General features: G+C 41.1%; 1 protein-coding gene and 1 long non-coding RNA gene across 2 annotated transcripts; both read right to left on the bottom strand.

Moving 5' to 3' along the window:
- Positions 1 to 10,964: 10,964 nt before the first annotated feature.
- Positions 10,965 to 11,569, bottom strand: LOC138911406 (uncharacterized). The gene is made up of 2 exons (XR_011417007.1): positions 11,218 to 11,569; positions 10,965 to 11,150 (listed from the first exon to the last, which is right to left on the bottom strand). It is a non-coding gene; the product is annotated as an uncharacterized lncRNA (long non-coding RNA).
- A 2,889-nt stretch (positions 11,570 to 14,458) lies between these two features.
- On the bottom strand, positions 14,459 to 15,085 carry LOC6627141 (histone H3-like centromeric protein A). The gene has a single exon (XM_032437270.1). The coding sequence runs from the start codon at positions 15,083 to 15,085 to the stop codon at positions 14,459 to 14,461; it is 627 nt and encodes a 208-aa protein (XP_032293161.1).
- Positions 15,086 to 16,950: the final 1,865 nt, after the last annotated feature.

Genomic DNA, 16,950 nt, shown 5'->3' with positions numbered 1-16,950 from the left:
GAGCTAAGCAAAGAGCCCTCTAAACTAGCTAACTAAATAGTCAGCAAAGTGCTTAACTTATCTGTTGCAGCGGAAAACTAAGGCGGAACTTCAGAAAATTCCTTTTGTAGTTGCGGAAAATTGTTGGAAAAGCATCGAGTGTAAATTTGTTGGTTCCACGTAACTTTAAGCTTATATTCAAAGATTTTTATTTGCGAAAAATAGCCTGAATAGACATTTTTCTTTTTAGCCCATTGCCTTCAAGAGGCTTTTACCAGATTGACATAAATCGAGATGAGTTCCACTGGTTTCAGTAAATCCACAGCTTCGCATGGAAATGGATGCTCAAGTTTATTTTGGATATGTTTTTAATCGTTCGTCGGAAAATGGTGCGGAAAGTTTTAAAGTTTCACCCGGGCAATGCCGGATAATATATATAGCTAGCTATATATCTGTTTCCAGAAAATCCACAGTTCTGCGTGGAAACGGGAAATCAAGTTTATTTTAATACAGTTTTTAATCTAAAAGACAGCCAAAGGCTGCGAAAACTTGTTAAATACATTTTGAATTGCTTTGCCCGTGCAATGCCGGTCTATTTCGGGCATTACCAGCTATATATCGTTGTATACTGTTTCCGCAAATCCACAGTTCTGCGTGAAAATGGAATCCAAGTCAGTTGAAAGACGTTTTCTAATCCACGGCCGGCAAAGGGTGCGGAAAATTGTTGCATATAAGTCGAACACATTGCACGTGCAATGCCGGGCTATATCAGCTATAAGCCATTGGATGCCAGGACTCGCGCTGCATATGTGATAAATGGCTTGGTCCTTCGCCAGCTGACAGGAAGTCAAACGACAAATTAACTCAACTAAACTATACGCGGCGGCGCACATTTTCGGTTTTATTTTTATAGTCGTTGACATTTTTTTAATGAATTTTTGGGACTTGGACGCGGGGAAAATTTGTGGAAAAGTCGAGGGGAAAAGTGTGCCCAGACGGGGCATGCGTGGAGGGGGGAGTTAGTGGGGCAAGCCGTTGCTGTAGATTCTCAAGTGTTTTCGATGGCGTTCATTTCGACAGTTTCGAGTGTGTGTGGATGTCCTTTTTAGCGATAACAAACGAAGTAGGATGTTTTTAAGGCGCAGGATATAAAAAACTCTTCACGTGAAAATCTTAGGAACTGTTATGTAAATGTTCAAAAAGTTAGCAAGGCTTTCTTCGAACTGCTTCAAGTGTAGACATAAAAGTTTTCGACTTCGACTCTTTCCTGCCTTGGCTGCGTCTGCAGAAGCATTTACAGGGTATTGGTCAGTCGTTCTCTTTTAAGTTTTAATTTCTTCTAGAGCCTGATTTGTAGTGCTCTCGAGCTTTGATTGAGACGAAGCTGTCTTGTTTTTGCCTGACATAGCTTCAAGTTGTGGCTGTGGGCGTTACATGCCGCACGCACAGGACATGTGTGTGCCGCATGTCCTGCGCCCCACAGGTAAGTTGTGCGCATAAGCTGGCCACGCCTGCCCCCGCCCCTTTTCAGTCCATTTTAAGCTACGTTTTACTTTTTTCTTGGCTGTTTTCTTCCTTTCTGGCGGACATTCGTTGCCGCATGTCATGAGGTCCTGATGCTTCTGCCTGGTCGCTAGGATACCCTTTTGCTTTTAAGGCAGCCGCCTGTTATTTGATGCCTTGTTAACTTTCATCTGCGTGGTGTTTGGGGGGGGGGAGGGGGAGGGGTGTGCAGGCGGCAAAGCAGGAATTCGGCTTGTTTTAGCTTGTTTTTTAGTTTCTATTTTTTTTATTTCTTCGGGCAGCAGCTTCTTGTTTTTCAATGAATGTCCTTTCTGGCTAGGACAATGCGTGTTGCTGCCGCTGCTCGTTTTTCTTCTAATGAAAAGGAAAGTGGGCTTTCATTTTTCATTTTCTTGTATACTATTTTTTATTTTATTTTATTTTATTTTTTTTGTATTTTTTTTCGGGCACTTCTTTGAGCTGGGATGAGTCCGCTGCGTGGTATTCGCTTTCATGTACCTTGGAGTTTATAAGCTTTAAGCTGGGGGCAACACGAAACTGTGTGTGTGAGTTTGTGTGTGAGTGTGTGTGTGTACGTGGACAGCTCTTTGGGTTACCTGGGCAGCCGGGCGCCTTTGAAAATTAAAGCAATTATCGCGTGAGGTTAGCGGGGAAACAGTTTAGAAAAGCTTCAGAAAAATATGGCAAGCTTATGTATTGGGATTTTGGGTGAAGCTCAAAGTTCCTTTAAAGTTTTTCTCGAAGGAAGGTCTGTAAAGCAAGATTAAAGTGCATGCTTAAAGCTTTTGGTGAGCATTTTCCAGTTAATATTAAAGCACTTACATTTGACAGCTACATTCAGTGAATAAATCTATAAAGCATACATAGGTATAATTAAAAGGTATTTTAAGCTAATGCTTAAAGCTTTGGCAAGCTTTCAGGGTTTATATTAATTGACCAAATCTGTAAAACATGCTGAAAGTATTTTTCAGCTTTTCAAGCAAATATTAAAGCTTTTACATATGAAAGGTAAAGCTTTCATAAGCTTTTAATATTAATATTAAAGCTCTAACCTACAGATAGCTACAGCTAGTTCAAGTTTAAAATTACTATAAAGTAAACAAACAATCAAAGCTCAGTTTAAGTTTAGGCTTAAAGCGTTACCTATCCTAGAGTATGATAGAGTTGGGTACCATAAAGCTCGCTTAGCAGAAAATATGATTTCAAGATCAATCCTTAAGCTTTTGCTTGAACTTAAGCTTTTATGGTTTTTTGCAGCTACAGTAAGAGATTGCTAGGATTGAGAGTCAGTTTAAACCAGTTCCATTTACATATTTCACACGCTACTCAGATGACGCGCCACTTCATTAATAACCCAACATATCCTGTCACACTCGAGTAGTACCCGGGCAAGGTGTCCAAGTGGTTGAGCATCCACTGCAGCTGCTGTGTCCGCCGATCCTTTGACACATTTAGACATCCTGTCTGTCCGTCCGTCTGCCCCCAAAGAGATGCCCTAATCAGGGCTCGTAAATATTTTGAGCAGCTCACATCGTTAACAAGTTTTGAATTACCTTCAAGCGAGTCATTTATCACATTCGAATGGAAGTACTTGCCCAGCCCTTGGCTCGTTGTGATTGGCCTACCGCATAAAAAGGGTTAACCCAGCCGCACAACCCTTGGAGCAGGCACAACCCTTAGCTAAAGCTTGAACTGCAGCTTTTCAAATGGCCGCTCGCCTGCTGCGATTTGCGCTGCGGCTTGTTGATTTCCAACTCAGCCTTTGTTTAGCTCTTGTGTGCACTCAGCAGGCGGTCAGAGCTTTCAGTTCGCAGCAGTTCAAGGAGGAGCTCGGGACCAAGGATTCCACTAGACTGCATCGCATTAGGCTCCAGCTGGTTTGCGGTCTTAATTGCTGTGGTTTTTGTGCAAATATTTTGGCTGCTTTTGGCCAAGTGCTACGCACATACTTGTGTTCCGTCCCGCTCTAAGTCGCTCGCTTAGGCACCTTGCCACAATGCACCCTTTCCACAGCTCGCTTTGTCGGCGGATTTAGTGTAATCGCTTTGTTTTGTAGGTGGCGGCTTAGGATTTCAGGCGCTGGCTCACTTTGATGTCGCATTGGTTGCAAAGGATTACCGCAAAGGCCGAAAGAAGCGCTGTGTTGGGCATCAACTGCGCCTGGAACACCCTGTATCCAAAAATAGCAGAAGAACGATCGCAATGTAAAAAGAAGTCCTCGCACGCAAAGAAACATTCTTAATTCAAATAAGAGTTTAGATATGATTCTGACATAGTTTCTTATAGATTTAAGCCGAAAACCCATTTTGCTCAGGGCAAAATTCTAAAGTCATTTGATTAAAATGAAGATCGCATTCTGACAAAGCTTCTACTTGATAAGAGGCGAAACCTCTTTTCCAGACTAGAGTAGCTCGGGGACTATGGCAGCTAGGTAGATAAAATTTGTTATGTAGACAAACCCAAATTTCTAAATTAGAGTTTGATTGGAAATTAAATCAAATTCTGTCAAAGTCTCTACTGCATTCGAATACCCTATAAGCCCGACCATACGAACTCAGAGACTCTATCAGCTAGGCGCGCATTGTTGGTATGTGGACTCTCTGAGTTTTTAAAGTATCATTAGACATTATCTAATTAAAATAAATATAATTGAAAAGGAAAGAACAACTCTCGCACGCAACGTTGCCTGCGGAAGGGCACTTGCACGTGTTGGCAGGAAATCCCCAATGCATTGGCATTCCAGGAACTGTCTGGCAAAGGATGCTAGCTCATAGCAGTGTCACATAGATACACTGTCGCGTCCTGTTTGTGGGCGTGCAATTGTCGCAGCTCATAAAAAACAATAACTAGGTAGCTGGATAAAAAATTTATGAGTTAGTTGGCAGAGACAGGGCAAGGCAACAGGACATCGACATGTGTCCTTAACTCCGACTGACAGCAGCAAATGTGACTGTTTGTTGTGTGTGCCTGGAGGGTGGGGTGGGAATGGAGTGCGAGAGTGCGGGGGCAAGGCTAGCTGTTGCATTTTATGCGCCAGCTTAAGTTGCCCAACAAATTTTCATATGTTAAGCTCGGGCTTGGAGTGTGCCGCACATTCAAAATAATATTTTTTTTTTTTTTTGGGGCTGGGATTTTAACACGAATTAAGCAGTTTTTATGTGCTGCCCCAGCCCCCTTCCCCACACACCAGGTAAGCTCCAAGCTTGTGGCAAAGCCGCCTAATGGCCACTTAACTGAATTTATTTTTACGGTGGCACAAGGCTCTATGTCCTGGCAGGATCAACTGTTATATATACATGTGGCTCAGTTTACAGGCTGGGCCAAAAATCTGTGCCAATTTCATTTGTTAGCAAAACTTCGGCACTAGCTTAGACAATCCGCTTAACCCCTAGTCCTGGTGTCAGTGTCCAGTCTAATCCCTTCCAGGGAAACCGTGTGCTCTACCATTTCAAAAACGTGCCGCAACATTTGCATATATCCTATATCAAAGGTAGGTGTAACCGTCGGCTGCAAATTAGCCAAACTGTTTGCAAACTCTAAACGCTTCGTGTTCGGCTTAGACGGTTCGTCCTGTGATCTGCTCGGCAGGATCTGTGCCCTGGGCCTGGGCCGTGTGCAGCGAGGCGTGTGCTATTAGCCGTCTAATGCCAGTGTTTACTTTACTAATCAATGCCCAGCCGGCGGCTGCAGCCTAGGCTTCAGCTGCCCAATCTCCGATCTCAGTTTTGGTTTGCTTTTCCCTACCCGTTGCTCATTAGATGCCCAAAGTGTGGCATGGCCCAACCGGCTGGTTAAGCTACTTGGTAATTAGCCAGTGGGTAGTACAATGGATTACAACTGTTTAGGCCAGCCGCATAATGCGAGAGAAACGGGGTTTTCTCTTCAAGCAGTGCACGGATTCCAGGCCTTTCGATAAGTTTTGGCACACAGTAAAATTAGTTTGGCTCAAATTAAATATACAAAATATATATAAAAGATTAAAATGTTAAGTTTTTAATTGAAAATTTAAATGCTTCCAATTTAAGTCAACGTTTAAATTTACTCAACTTATCTACAATTTATTCTTCACTTATTCTCATTTAAACTTCAACATTTATTTAATGGCCTTTTTAGCCCTATTTACTTACACTTTATTTAATTATTACAAAAATGTTAAAAAAGTCTTTTAAAACGTTCACAAACTTTTTAACATTTATTTTTGCCTAATATAACCCAATTTTAAAGTCGCTCCTTATTTAATATAAGAAAAGTAGACAAATTCGTCTACCACACAATTTATTTCGTTATTGCCTTAAAACTTGAACATAATTTGAAAAAAAAAACTTGAAAATGGTTCATTAGCAACATATTTTTTTAACCAGCTTCATTAGAGAGAAGAATATTTGATTTCAAAGCGTATTCCCTATCTCACAACATATAGTATTTTCTTATTAATGAAGTTAAAATATAATTTATTTTAGTTTTTGTTTTTATTTACGATCTTAGTCCTCGATAATAAGTAAATTATGTGTCTCAAAATGAATGCACCAGCACTTTTTTTAAAATAGCTCTACAAAATTTTTAAACTTGGCTTTCCCTCAACAGAAGAGAATGCAAATAGATAGTAACTCAAGGGGAACTATTCGATTACAGTGTCAAAAATTTTGAGTTAATATTTACTTGCATAGTCACATTTTTTTTTCGTATATCTTTTAACAATTATTGCTACATTTTTTAAAGGAAAAACACGTTCATATTTTACTCTTTTTTTTTTGTCAGTTCTAAAATAGCTCTAATTGTTTTTTAGAGCCAATGAAATGGCTTTAAAATGAATGTAAAAATTGTTTGCAGTGCACTCTTTAGGGCCAGAACACTTTGATCGGGTAGAGACCTTCCCGCTGTGCGAGCATTTGCCGCATTTCTTTTAACACCTACGATTTATACGTGTTGTCCTTCGATATTAAACCCTATAATAGGCTAATTCCTGAATGCACATTGTCGACCCTTTGGAATTGACAGGACGACTTTTATTGCGCACCTATTTGTAACCTTAGGGTTAAGGAACCCGTTGCCTTTCGGCTAAGATGCTTGCGGTAACTTAAGGCCGCATTGTTTGCTTCGGCTACCCCTCGCTGCATTTTCCCCCTTGCTCCGTTTAACCCCAAGACATTGTCTGGTTCGCACCTAATGTAACCCTATAAATGCGAGCCGAGTTTCAGCTATTCTTTAACCATTTTTTAATGGTGCTTCATGTCCTTTGTGTGCGAGCTGGCTGTCTTGGAGTTTGTTTGCCAGGATTTATCGTTGTTCGATTTTTTATGCTCAATCTGGAAATACTTTAGGGCCTCTGTGTGGACTGTCTTACCCCTATTTGTGAGCTGCTTAACCTTTTAACCAATGCCAGAGAATTCCCTTTCTTGTAGGTGTTTTGATTTATTGGCATTTTCAGTTATTGTTTGCGATTTGATAAGTTGCCAAAGGACCAAAAGGATGTGCCCAGACAGGGTGTGGCAGCACTGTTTGTACTCCTTTTTTGTTTGTCAGAAAAAAACCATTGACGATTGTCTTGCAGTCCGCTTTTCTTCTTACGCTCTGCAGGTTGAGCAACTATATTCCTGGAACTCTCAATGAAATAAGGTAAATGCCGTTCGAAGTCATATTTCGGGAAAAATTGCAGCTATCAAGCTGAAAATTGATATGTGGATTTGAAATTAATCAATTGATCTGGCTTGTAGCTAAAACTAATTGTAGACTTTCACTTATTAAATTCGTCTAACTATTCGTCTTAACTAATATAAATAATTTTTTGCGGTATTTATATTCACTCTTCACCTAGGAGTCATATTTCGGAAAATATTGCAGCTATAAAGCTGAAAATTGGTACGTGAATCTGAAACTCATCAAATAATCTAGTTTTTATCTAAAACTAGAGATAGGAACTGTAGTTATGCTCTTATTGAAGAGTGCAACATTGTTTATTTTGTATTGTTCCATGTTTTCTTCGGTATTTAATATTTCGGGAAATATTGCAGCTATAAAGCTGAAAATTGGTATGTGAATCTGAAACTCATCAAATGTTCAGATTTATATCCGAAACTTCAGCTTGCAATTATTATTCTGGTCTTATTGAAGAGTATTAAATTCATATGACTGCATCATAGCTCATCTTTTCTTCTGTATATCTTTACAATTTTAACATAGGGAGAATATTTCGGAAAATATTGCAGATATAAAGCTAAAAATTGGTATGTGCATCTGAAATTCATCAAATGATCTGAGTTATATCTTAAGCTGGCTCTGACAAATGTAGTTTTGCGTTTATTAAATATTACAAAATGTGTAAAATTGTATTTCGAAAGTTCATTTCTTTGGTGTTTCTTTACAATCTTAACTAAAGAGTCATATTTCAGGAAATATTGCCTTAAATTGGTAAATTAGTCTGAAATGCGTTTTAGAAGCTGACTTATATCAAAATCTGTCGCTAGCGATTCAAGTTCCGCATATACATGCGTCTGAAATATTGTCAAATTTTGAATCACTTTCATTTTGGATCTTGGTGCATCTTTTCTCGAGTGGTTTCTTAGCTCCCGGCTGTATTGCTTACACGCTCAACCAATTACTTTCACTTTGCAATGCAAATAGACAAAAACAAATAAACATATCTGCTGTTACCTGATACCCCACACTACACAGTACTCAACCCTCAACTGCGCTGAATGCCGCAGCATCCGTTCTGCATACGCCACAGAGAGCCAGACAGGCAGCTGTTGTTTGGCTATTTGTAAAGAGAATTCCTTTGCAATTTCGATGCAATCGTTGCATTCCTGCTAGCCTTGCTATCCTTAATCAAATACTGTACCCGGGCTCAAGGTGTGCCCAGGAGATTATGCATGTTGGCGCGCGCGCGCGGGCTCGTTTGCTTTCTTCAGTTCTCCTACCCTCCGCAGCGGCTACCGGAGATCCTTAAGATACACACGCACAAACAATGATTATGCAAGAAAGTGTCCTGAGCCTGGCCATATGTTGCCACAAGCAATTGTCTGGTCAAGTGCTGACCGCAACATTTGCCACGAGTGCCCCATAGATCTACTCAGATCTACCCAGATAGTAATGCGTCCGCCATTTTGCGTAGTCAAAAACTCACACACACATATGCTAATCAGTCTCTCAGCCCCCATTGGCAGTCTGGCAGCACAGCGCAGCGCGCGGAAAAAGGGGTGGCAAGGCCCGCAGAGGACGCCATCTTTGACTTTCGCCTTTCGACATGCTGCGTGCCACATGTAGCCGCAGCTCGTGTGTATCTTTGGCCTGTGTATCTTGTATCTTTTGCTCTCTGCTGCCTTTTTTTTTAACCGAGTTGAGGCACATTTCTTGTATTTTTTTTTTGACATTTTCATTTTTTATGTGAGTGGATCTGTGTTCGGGGCGGGCACGTATGTGCAAAGCTGTCGGCCTGCCTCTGGGAAACCCCCCGCCCCTCTACGCCTTCCTTTTGGGGTTGCATGCTCTGTTGGCTGTGCGTGTGTCTGCTTTTCGTTGTCTGTTTGTTGTTTTTTAATATCGAGATGACTTGACTGAGTTATTTTTGGGGCCACAGCAGAGGGTGTCTAATGCTGTGGCTGTTTACACACAAATCAAAACTTGGAGCTTCCTCTGTGTCATACGATTTCTAGAAAATATCTCAAGCTATTGCAGCTTATATATATGCATGTAAACGTTTCTATAAGTATGAAGTATTTTCTGAAAAACAAATGCCCAGTATTAAAAGTAGTCCATAAATATTGCTGAGAGTCAACTTGAGTTTCTGGTCTACAAATTTCTTTTAGTGTACATTTTTTCCAACTAGCAAAACAAAAATATGATGATAGGCAGCAAAAGAAGCTTAAAAAACTTAAAAAATAACTTAGGACATTCGAAAACTGCTTGATTTTGGAAGTTGTCTTCCATTTCTTTTAGTGTATAGTTTCTCCAGTTCTAGGCCCACGAGCATTTCATGAAATTCTCGTCAACTTCTTCACATTCAAAGTTTATATCTCCTCCAATTCTTTCCATGTAAGGTTGTTCGAGCTCATCAGCTCATTCACCCATTAATACAACATGGTTTCTCTTGAACTTCTTCGATTTTCCAGTTTATTCCACCTCAATTTCTTGCAGTGTACATCAACTCGAATCAGCTCTACAGCACAAAAATTATGACAGCCATTTTCTCGACATGCACGCCCACATAAACGAGGCAGTTGCCTAATACTTTTTATAGGCCACGCATTACGATAAGAAACTCTTTCGTATAGAGATTCGTATAATATTAAAATGGGGTAAAGCACCCAATTCCAGCGCCAATGAGCGCAGAGTAAAGAAAAAAAAAAAAAAACAAAAATGAAGCCAAACCAAAACGGAAGCTGTCGAACTTTCAGCTGGGACTGAGTGGAACTGTGACTGAGTCTGGGGCGGATGAGGAGTAGGAGGAGTTGGAGGCAGCTGTCGGACGTATTTTTGGGTTAAAATTTATGCGCAACGCATGCAGATGAGGGTCGGTCGTTATATGGGGAAGATGTGCGGCATAGTTTCCAGTTTCTTTCTGTGTGAATGTCGGAAGGAAGTATGAGATATTTCCGCTTGAACTTAAAGTTGATTTGTGCTTTTTTCCACGTCAGCATTAAGCATTAAGAGTTATAGAATAGGGTTCAATCAACATATAATCTAATGCACAGCTGTTGTTACCAGACCGAACCCTTAACTTTAATGACAGCGCGTCAACAAAGCCATTAGAAGGCGGCTAGAGCGTAGAACCCTTGCCCATATCCCACACCCGATTAGACAAATTTCTACACCTTAATTGCTTTGAAAACAATCAAAAATATGGCACACACACACTGGCCGCTCATATGCTGGTCTCTCACGGTTCACGCCAGGGTTGGAGGGCAGTTCAAGTGGTCTGGGGTCAGTCTAACCCTTAAGCGTGGGGGCGCCAACTGTTCGTGCTTGTAATTTGAATTTAATAGGAATATTATGTGTTTGTTTTGTCCAGCTAACCCAACGGAAGTCCACAATTTGCCCACGGACAAGGGTTAAATTGTCGACAAACAACAAAATGAACAACTATCTTTCTTATTGTTTCATAGCATGTGATCTGTTGTTTGAATAGAACATATGAGTAGGGTTCACCGGTTTCGCATTTCCTCAGCCAGGCAATTAAAGGGTTAGCTCTGAGTGTGGGTGTGTATAATGGCCTTAGTGAGTGATGAGATCTGGCTGGATATAGGGGCTGAGAGGGGCTGAGAGAATGTTCACTGGGCAGTTACTAATTGGAAATTATAGGCCTGCTATTACAGCAATAATATTGATGCAAGCCGGTTGGAATCTCTTCTGTTGAAGCACGGAGAAGACAACCGCCCTAGCCCAAAAGAGAGAATCGATCAAACATATGGTTTTCTTATGAATATGAAACTTAGCATGATGAAAATAGAAAACAACGGTTCAACTCTTTGAACGGAACAGGCCACAGCTTTTTTAATTTGACCGCTCTGAAAAGTGTTTCCTCAAATAGAAACAAGCGTTTCTCATTGGTTTTCTTATTAACAACATTTTGTTTGCACTTATTTTAACAACACTTTTTGGGCCTTAGTTTAGAATCATGAATGAAGAAAACAATGGTTCGAATCCTTCAACTGAAACAAACACAATTTTAGATTATAGTTTTTTGTATTGGCAGCTCTGTAAAGTATTTTTATATACCTCGAAAACTTCATCGGGTTGCATGTCGTGCCGCAATTTTTGGCCTTCATTTCGATTTGCCTCCATTTGTGCCGTGGGGTTTGTCCAAATCGTGGAGTCATAAGTCAATAGCGAACCCTTTCCGCCTGTCAAATGGCTGCCAGACAGACAGACAGCCGGACGGATAGACGGATGGATGGTCGGAGTGGCAATCAAAAACATGGCGTTGCAAGCAATTTAAATAGAATGCCGCATCAAACACGCCACCTGGCGGCCGATATGAAATTTTGATTAATAAAACGACGCCGACAACGACTGAGACGACCCGTTAAATGCCTTCGCGTGACAAACGCAAACTGTCAGCGCCAACGCCAACGCCAACCCCAACCGCCCCCCTGGCCCAGTTGGATGTGAACGGAACCAATACATTTGTGAGCGTAACATGCCATAAATCAAGCGATACGTTAACTTGATGATTTCGCGTTATAAACAGGCAACTTTTTATGCCCGGCCCACTTGGCCTGCCCAGAAAAAAAAAACTAAAAGAAAAACAGTAGAAACTGCACGTCGAAGATTAAATACCCTCGAAGGCCTACAACAGGCCTACAATCCTATTTAAGAATAAAAGAACTTAATTAATCTTCACTTTGAAGCTGTAAGTCTAGCTTTCATTGAAAATGAAAGAGGTATAAGAGTCGGATATAGATGCTGATTAAAAGTATATATACTCACTCTACGGGCTCAGAATTGATTTCCTTCAAAGTGAGGTTAGGTTAAGAAATCCGATTCCATCTAAGATGCAATTAGCGAGTACATTTTTACAAATTGTTTTTCATTTGATATTAATACAAATTTTTTAAGGGTTATATTGAAAATGTGAATATAGATTATGCTAAATGAATAATAATTTAAAGGTTATGTTGAATAAATAATTCTTCTTTTATGACAGAATTCAGATACCCTCAAAAAGGGCATTAAAAACACGAGGCCAAAGCCAAATTTCTTGTTTATATTTGGGATGTACGCTTAATAGTGTCCACAAATACGCACACACACACTCACACACACACAGACAATCGAGTCACATGTGTATTAACGGTTTTTCTAACTGCTTTCTTGGTCCTAATGCGGCGCACATTACAAAATACAAAACCAAAGACCAAAATGCTGGGCACTTTTTGGCCATTAATCAAACTATCTCACGGGAGCATCACACACAGCGACATCATCAACGAGTGTGTGTGTGTGTGTGTGTGTGTGTGAGTGTTTGGGGCCAATCTGTATCTTTGTATCTCTTAGCTGCAGATATTTACTTGACTTTTGATAAGCAAACGAACCCAAAAAAAATAGAAGAAGTCATGGCCATTCGTTTTTTAGCATATGCTCCCAGTAGTAAATTAAGTTGCCAAAAGAAAATGAAGAAGAAGCGGGGAAAAAACAATCCCAAACAACAGCAAGGCTGAGAAAACAGTACAAATTGAGATACTACCCGTACTCACATGTTCCGGGACTAAGGAGAGGCGGACTCTGGGTTACGACTTTTGCTGCCAGTTGACAGTTTGATTAGAATTCGACTGGTGGGGGCTGCTGGGTGCTGCAGCGGTGGGGTACAGTTGTGTTTGTGGCAACTAAAAACCAAAGTTGTTAGCATCTGGCACAAAACTCTGGGGAAAGTTGATTACAAGTAGCCAGGAGCTCTTCAAAAATTTAAAAGTGAGGTTAAGTTGAAGGTACAAACGTTTTAACGATTTGTCATAGTTTTTTTTTTTAAGTGAGGTTAAGTTGAAAAACAAGTATAAGTATAACAAGGCTAGATCTAGACCTAAGATTTCGCTAAAGATAAGTAAGATTTGGAGGTAACTGAGTTACCTTAAAATCGTATTTAATTTGATTTTAATAATGATTTCTTAAAATTCATTAAGAAAGTGTTTTAGTGAAAATAGGTTATGTTGAATGACTTTTTTGAAATTTGTGTTGAATGAATAATCATTTTAATAATGCCAGATTCGCTAAAATGTATTCATTCTAGATTTTAGTTTTTACACAATTCTCTTGATTTCTTTCTTGCAATTCTAACCTAAACCTCTTAACCCAATTGTTTTTAAGGGTTGCCTTTAAACGACATTGCAATTCATCCCACATATTGAATATGAATTCTAGTAGATGCTCTTTAACTTTTGGCACATTTCGTGCCACCTACTCCAACGCCAAGTGTCTCGAAAATTGAGCAATCGTACAGTGGGTTTGTGGCTGATGAAACTGTTGCGATAAGAGAAGGCGAACGCTAAAAAAAAAGGCAGAAGGCGCCGCGGAGGGTAAAAAAGGACATATTACGGGATGCTTGTCCGGCGTGCGGGCAAATAAAAAATCACATTAGAAACACACGTTGCCGTCAACACCCGACGAGAAGTCTCTGCCGCTGGTCGTGTAATAAATGATCTATGTAATAGACCTATGTGTGGCCGAGAGAAAAACTTTGTCCATAATATGCTTTTATCTGCGACAGGCCGACCAAGTGACCAACGTATTTCCCCCGCCCAGCCTACAGCGAGGTGTGGCAGGGTCGGTCTTTTTTTTAGGCAAATTTCGATTGTGTGCCTTAGATTAGCAGGCGTTAGGTTGAGGTGTGGGCCGTGTGTGTGTGGGCTACATTATAAGGGTGTAAATAAAAATATTAACACTAAGCCCACACGCACACCCCAATCAGAGAAACGTGCCCCAACCACGACACTCGAGACCGCAGCCATTTGCCTCTTGTCATTTGGGAGCACATGCATTAGCATCTTATTGTTGTGGATTCGATTTGCTCGGGGTTTGTTTTTTGTTTTAGCATACAGAAGCCTCGAGACTGAGGGAAGCTGTTGCCATTTAAATTGAGTAATCACATGGGGCAAAAGTTTTCGCCTCTTCTCCGTCGCTTTTTGCTGAGTGGGCGCCAGCACATATGATGCCAATGAATGATTGGGCTTGAATTGGGTTGGCCGAAGTCTTGAGTTGAGTATGGCATCTATTCGAAGCAGCTATGATCCGACTGGAATCTGCCCTGTGTCCAGCTTAGCTTCTAATCTTCTCCTACGAAATGAGTACACTCTTCTGAAACATGGCTAAACCGACTTGGCTCGTCGTCGCATTCCAGATTTTACAGATGCACATAAACCTCGCTCCCATTTTTAACCAACTTTCCGCTAATCTAGAAACAATGTTAACAGTATTTTTATACACAAAAGTACATTACATGGCAAATTCAAATTCGACGTGCGGATCAGAGTTGTCCGTGCAATTTGCACACGAATGCCATTAGGGCCATGTCGCGCACCTCTAGGGTCACCCGACTGCGATGCAGGGTCATCAGGTAGGAGTCCTGAAAGCGTTGCGTTAGAAACATCTCCGTGGCCGACTGTAGGGCCTCCAGAGCGCCAATGGTGATGCGATAGGGCGATTCGGTGTGCTGCAGCATAATCTCACGGACCACGCGCCCAAATGACAAACGCGGTATCATAAAATGCGGTGAACGCTGCAGCGTTCGCACCTCGCGCCTGAACAGTGCGGCACGCTGCAAAGGATACGGCTGTTTACGGCGTGTTGTTCGGGTAGGTGGCGGTAACTGTGGCGGCGACGGTGTCCGTGGCGGTGGCGGTGGCGATGACGGTGACGGTGGCGGTGGTTCCGTGACAGCGACGGTATCAGGTGCTGGTTCCTCGCCTGCAACTGGCGACTCCAAATTTGCCACACCCGTCTCCTCTTCGCCTTGCAATTGTTGCTTCTGCTTGCGTGTCGTCGAGCAGCGTTGTTCAATGGCCAACATACCCAGAACGTTCAAATCAAATGCCGCCGTTAAGTCTGATTCATCCAGGGATCCATTGGAGCTCTGTGCATTAGCTTGACTCATATTTATAATATTTCATATAGATTGAAAATGGCAAAAGCTAAAACGAAAACCGACAATGCAAAATGTAAACAAAGCACATTTTTGCAATTTAGTGTTGTAAATGATCGTAAATTGATTGATAAAATGAACAGCGTTCATTCGCGCGCTGCAGCATTGAGTGAATTTTCGTTGACGCAGCAATCGAGACGTTTATTGTTTTCTAATTGGAAATTACGAAATACGCGCATTATATGAGTGCAGTGCATGTGAAAATATTACAAATATATTGTTGAAGTGATAAAGAGGGCGAAATTCATGAAAGCTGCCTGAAATGTGTACATGTTTATTGTGTTTTTTTGGCAAAATAAAATCACTTCCACCTGTTATGAGGGAATTTTCTGGACGCTGCAGTAGGCGAATTTTTTTTTTGCAAATCGAAAAATATATTAAATGTGTGCAGTTCAGTTTAAAATATTTAATTCAGTGACTCTTTGATTTGTGAAAGTGCTTAATATTAATTGCTTTTTTTAAAGTTTAAAATGCATGGCAAATGAGCACATGTATGTACATACATATGTGTGCATGCATATTTGTTAATACATATGTATGTTGGGAAATTCCCACATGCTGTGAATATTTCCTTATATGCTGATGGGGAAATTTTGCCATCTATGTGCATGAATACACGCACTTGTGCATGTTCCGCAAGCTTCAGTGCGTCAACTGCAACGCTGACAGAGCAGAGACGCACGAATTGTGAAATTGATATTCTCTTTTTCCGTCCCACTCTCGCGTGCGCGAATGTGCATTAACAGAGGAGCGCGCCGGTTCAGAAATAAATTCCCAATTGACATTTTGGCGCATTTTCAAACACAACCAGCCACAAAGTAAGTAGAAACTGTTTATATTTAGAATGAGGTTATGTTCGAATAAACCCACTAAAACATAATTAACAATAATTAACAACAGCTTAAAAGTTACTCTACTATTTTATGCTTTTTTTCACATTTCACCTAAAAAGTAAACTCGTTTAAGCAAGCTTTCAGTGTTGTTGTTGTGTATATGCAGTCTGTGCATTTACCGCTAGCATCGATACCTGTCTCTGATAACTCACTTGAGACCAATAGAGCGTTAGAAATAGCTGCCTAATCCCCAGTGTAGATCACCTGGTCTTAATTCTGAACACACAAATCAAGTGCATTACTTGTCGAAATTGAATCCTTCAGGCGTACCCATTTTACTTGCGACCAGTTCCTAGCCAATCCCCTGCGGCAATCGGACAATTACGAGGCATGAGCTGGTGAAATTTGGAACGCACGAATGACTTTTCCAAAAAGGATTAAAGCCGGCCAAATTAACGGGGCCGAGCTCACATAATTGCTGTTGCTGGCTCGTCTGAGTGTTTTTTTAAGCCACCCACACAGACAGGACCCTCCGGGCTCTTGGCTTAAGTAAACAGTTTACCGGTGCAGGATCTCAGAGAGAGGTTACTTGCAAAATTAAGAGAGAGAGAAAAAAAAGAAAGAACTTAAATGCAGAGACTGCGTCTTGGGACAGCCTTTGTTTGTTCTAATTAAACGGAGCAGGCGTGGAAAATGCTGCGTCATGAGAAATGGACGACGTCTAGAGAGATCTGCGTACTTAGGGCCAGCTAGGTAGCGGCAGCTACCATGGGCATTCAGGAATTCTTCCATTTTCTCCTTTGCATAATGCGTAACGGCGGCTTTATGCAAAATATTTGCCCATTGTTCGCATGTCAGCAAGGATAAGGGCCAGGGCAGGGAATGCAGCTAAGAGAATTTCGCAATGCTGCGGAGATTCGAACCCGTGACCACCAAAGAATGCGGCATGGTCCATTGGCTTGTATATGATGTGCTACCCAATGT

This window comes from Drosophila virilis, chromosome 5 (assembly GCF_030788295.1).
Source record: "Drosophila virilis strain 15010-1051.87 chromosome 5, Dvir_AGI_RSII-ME, whole genome shotgun sequence".
NCBI lineage: Eukaryota > Metazoa > Arthropoda > Insecta > Diptera > Drosophilidae > Drosophila > Drosophila virilis.
Note: the sequence above shows the minus strand (reverse complement) of the source record. Positions and strands in the feature narration are given on the sequence as shown.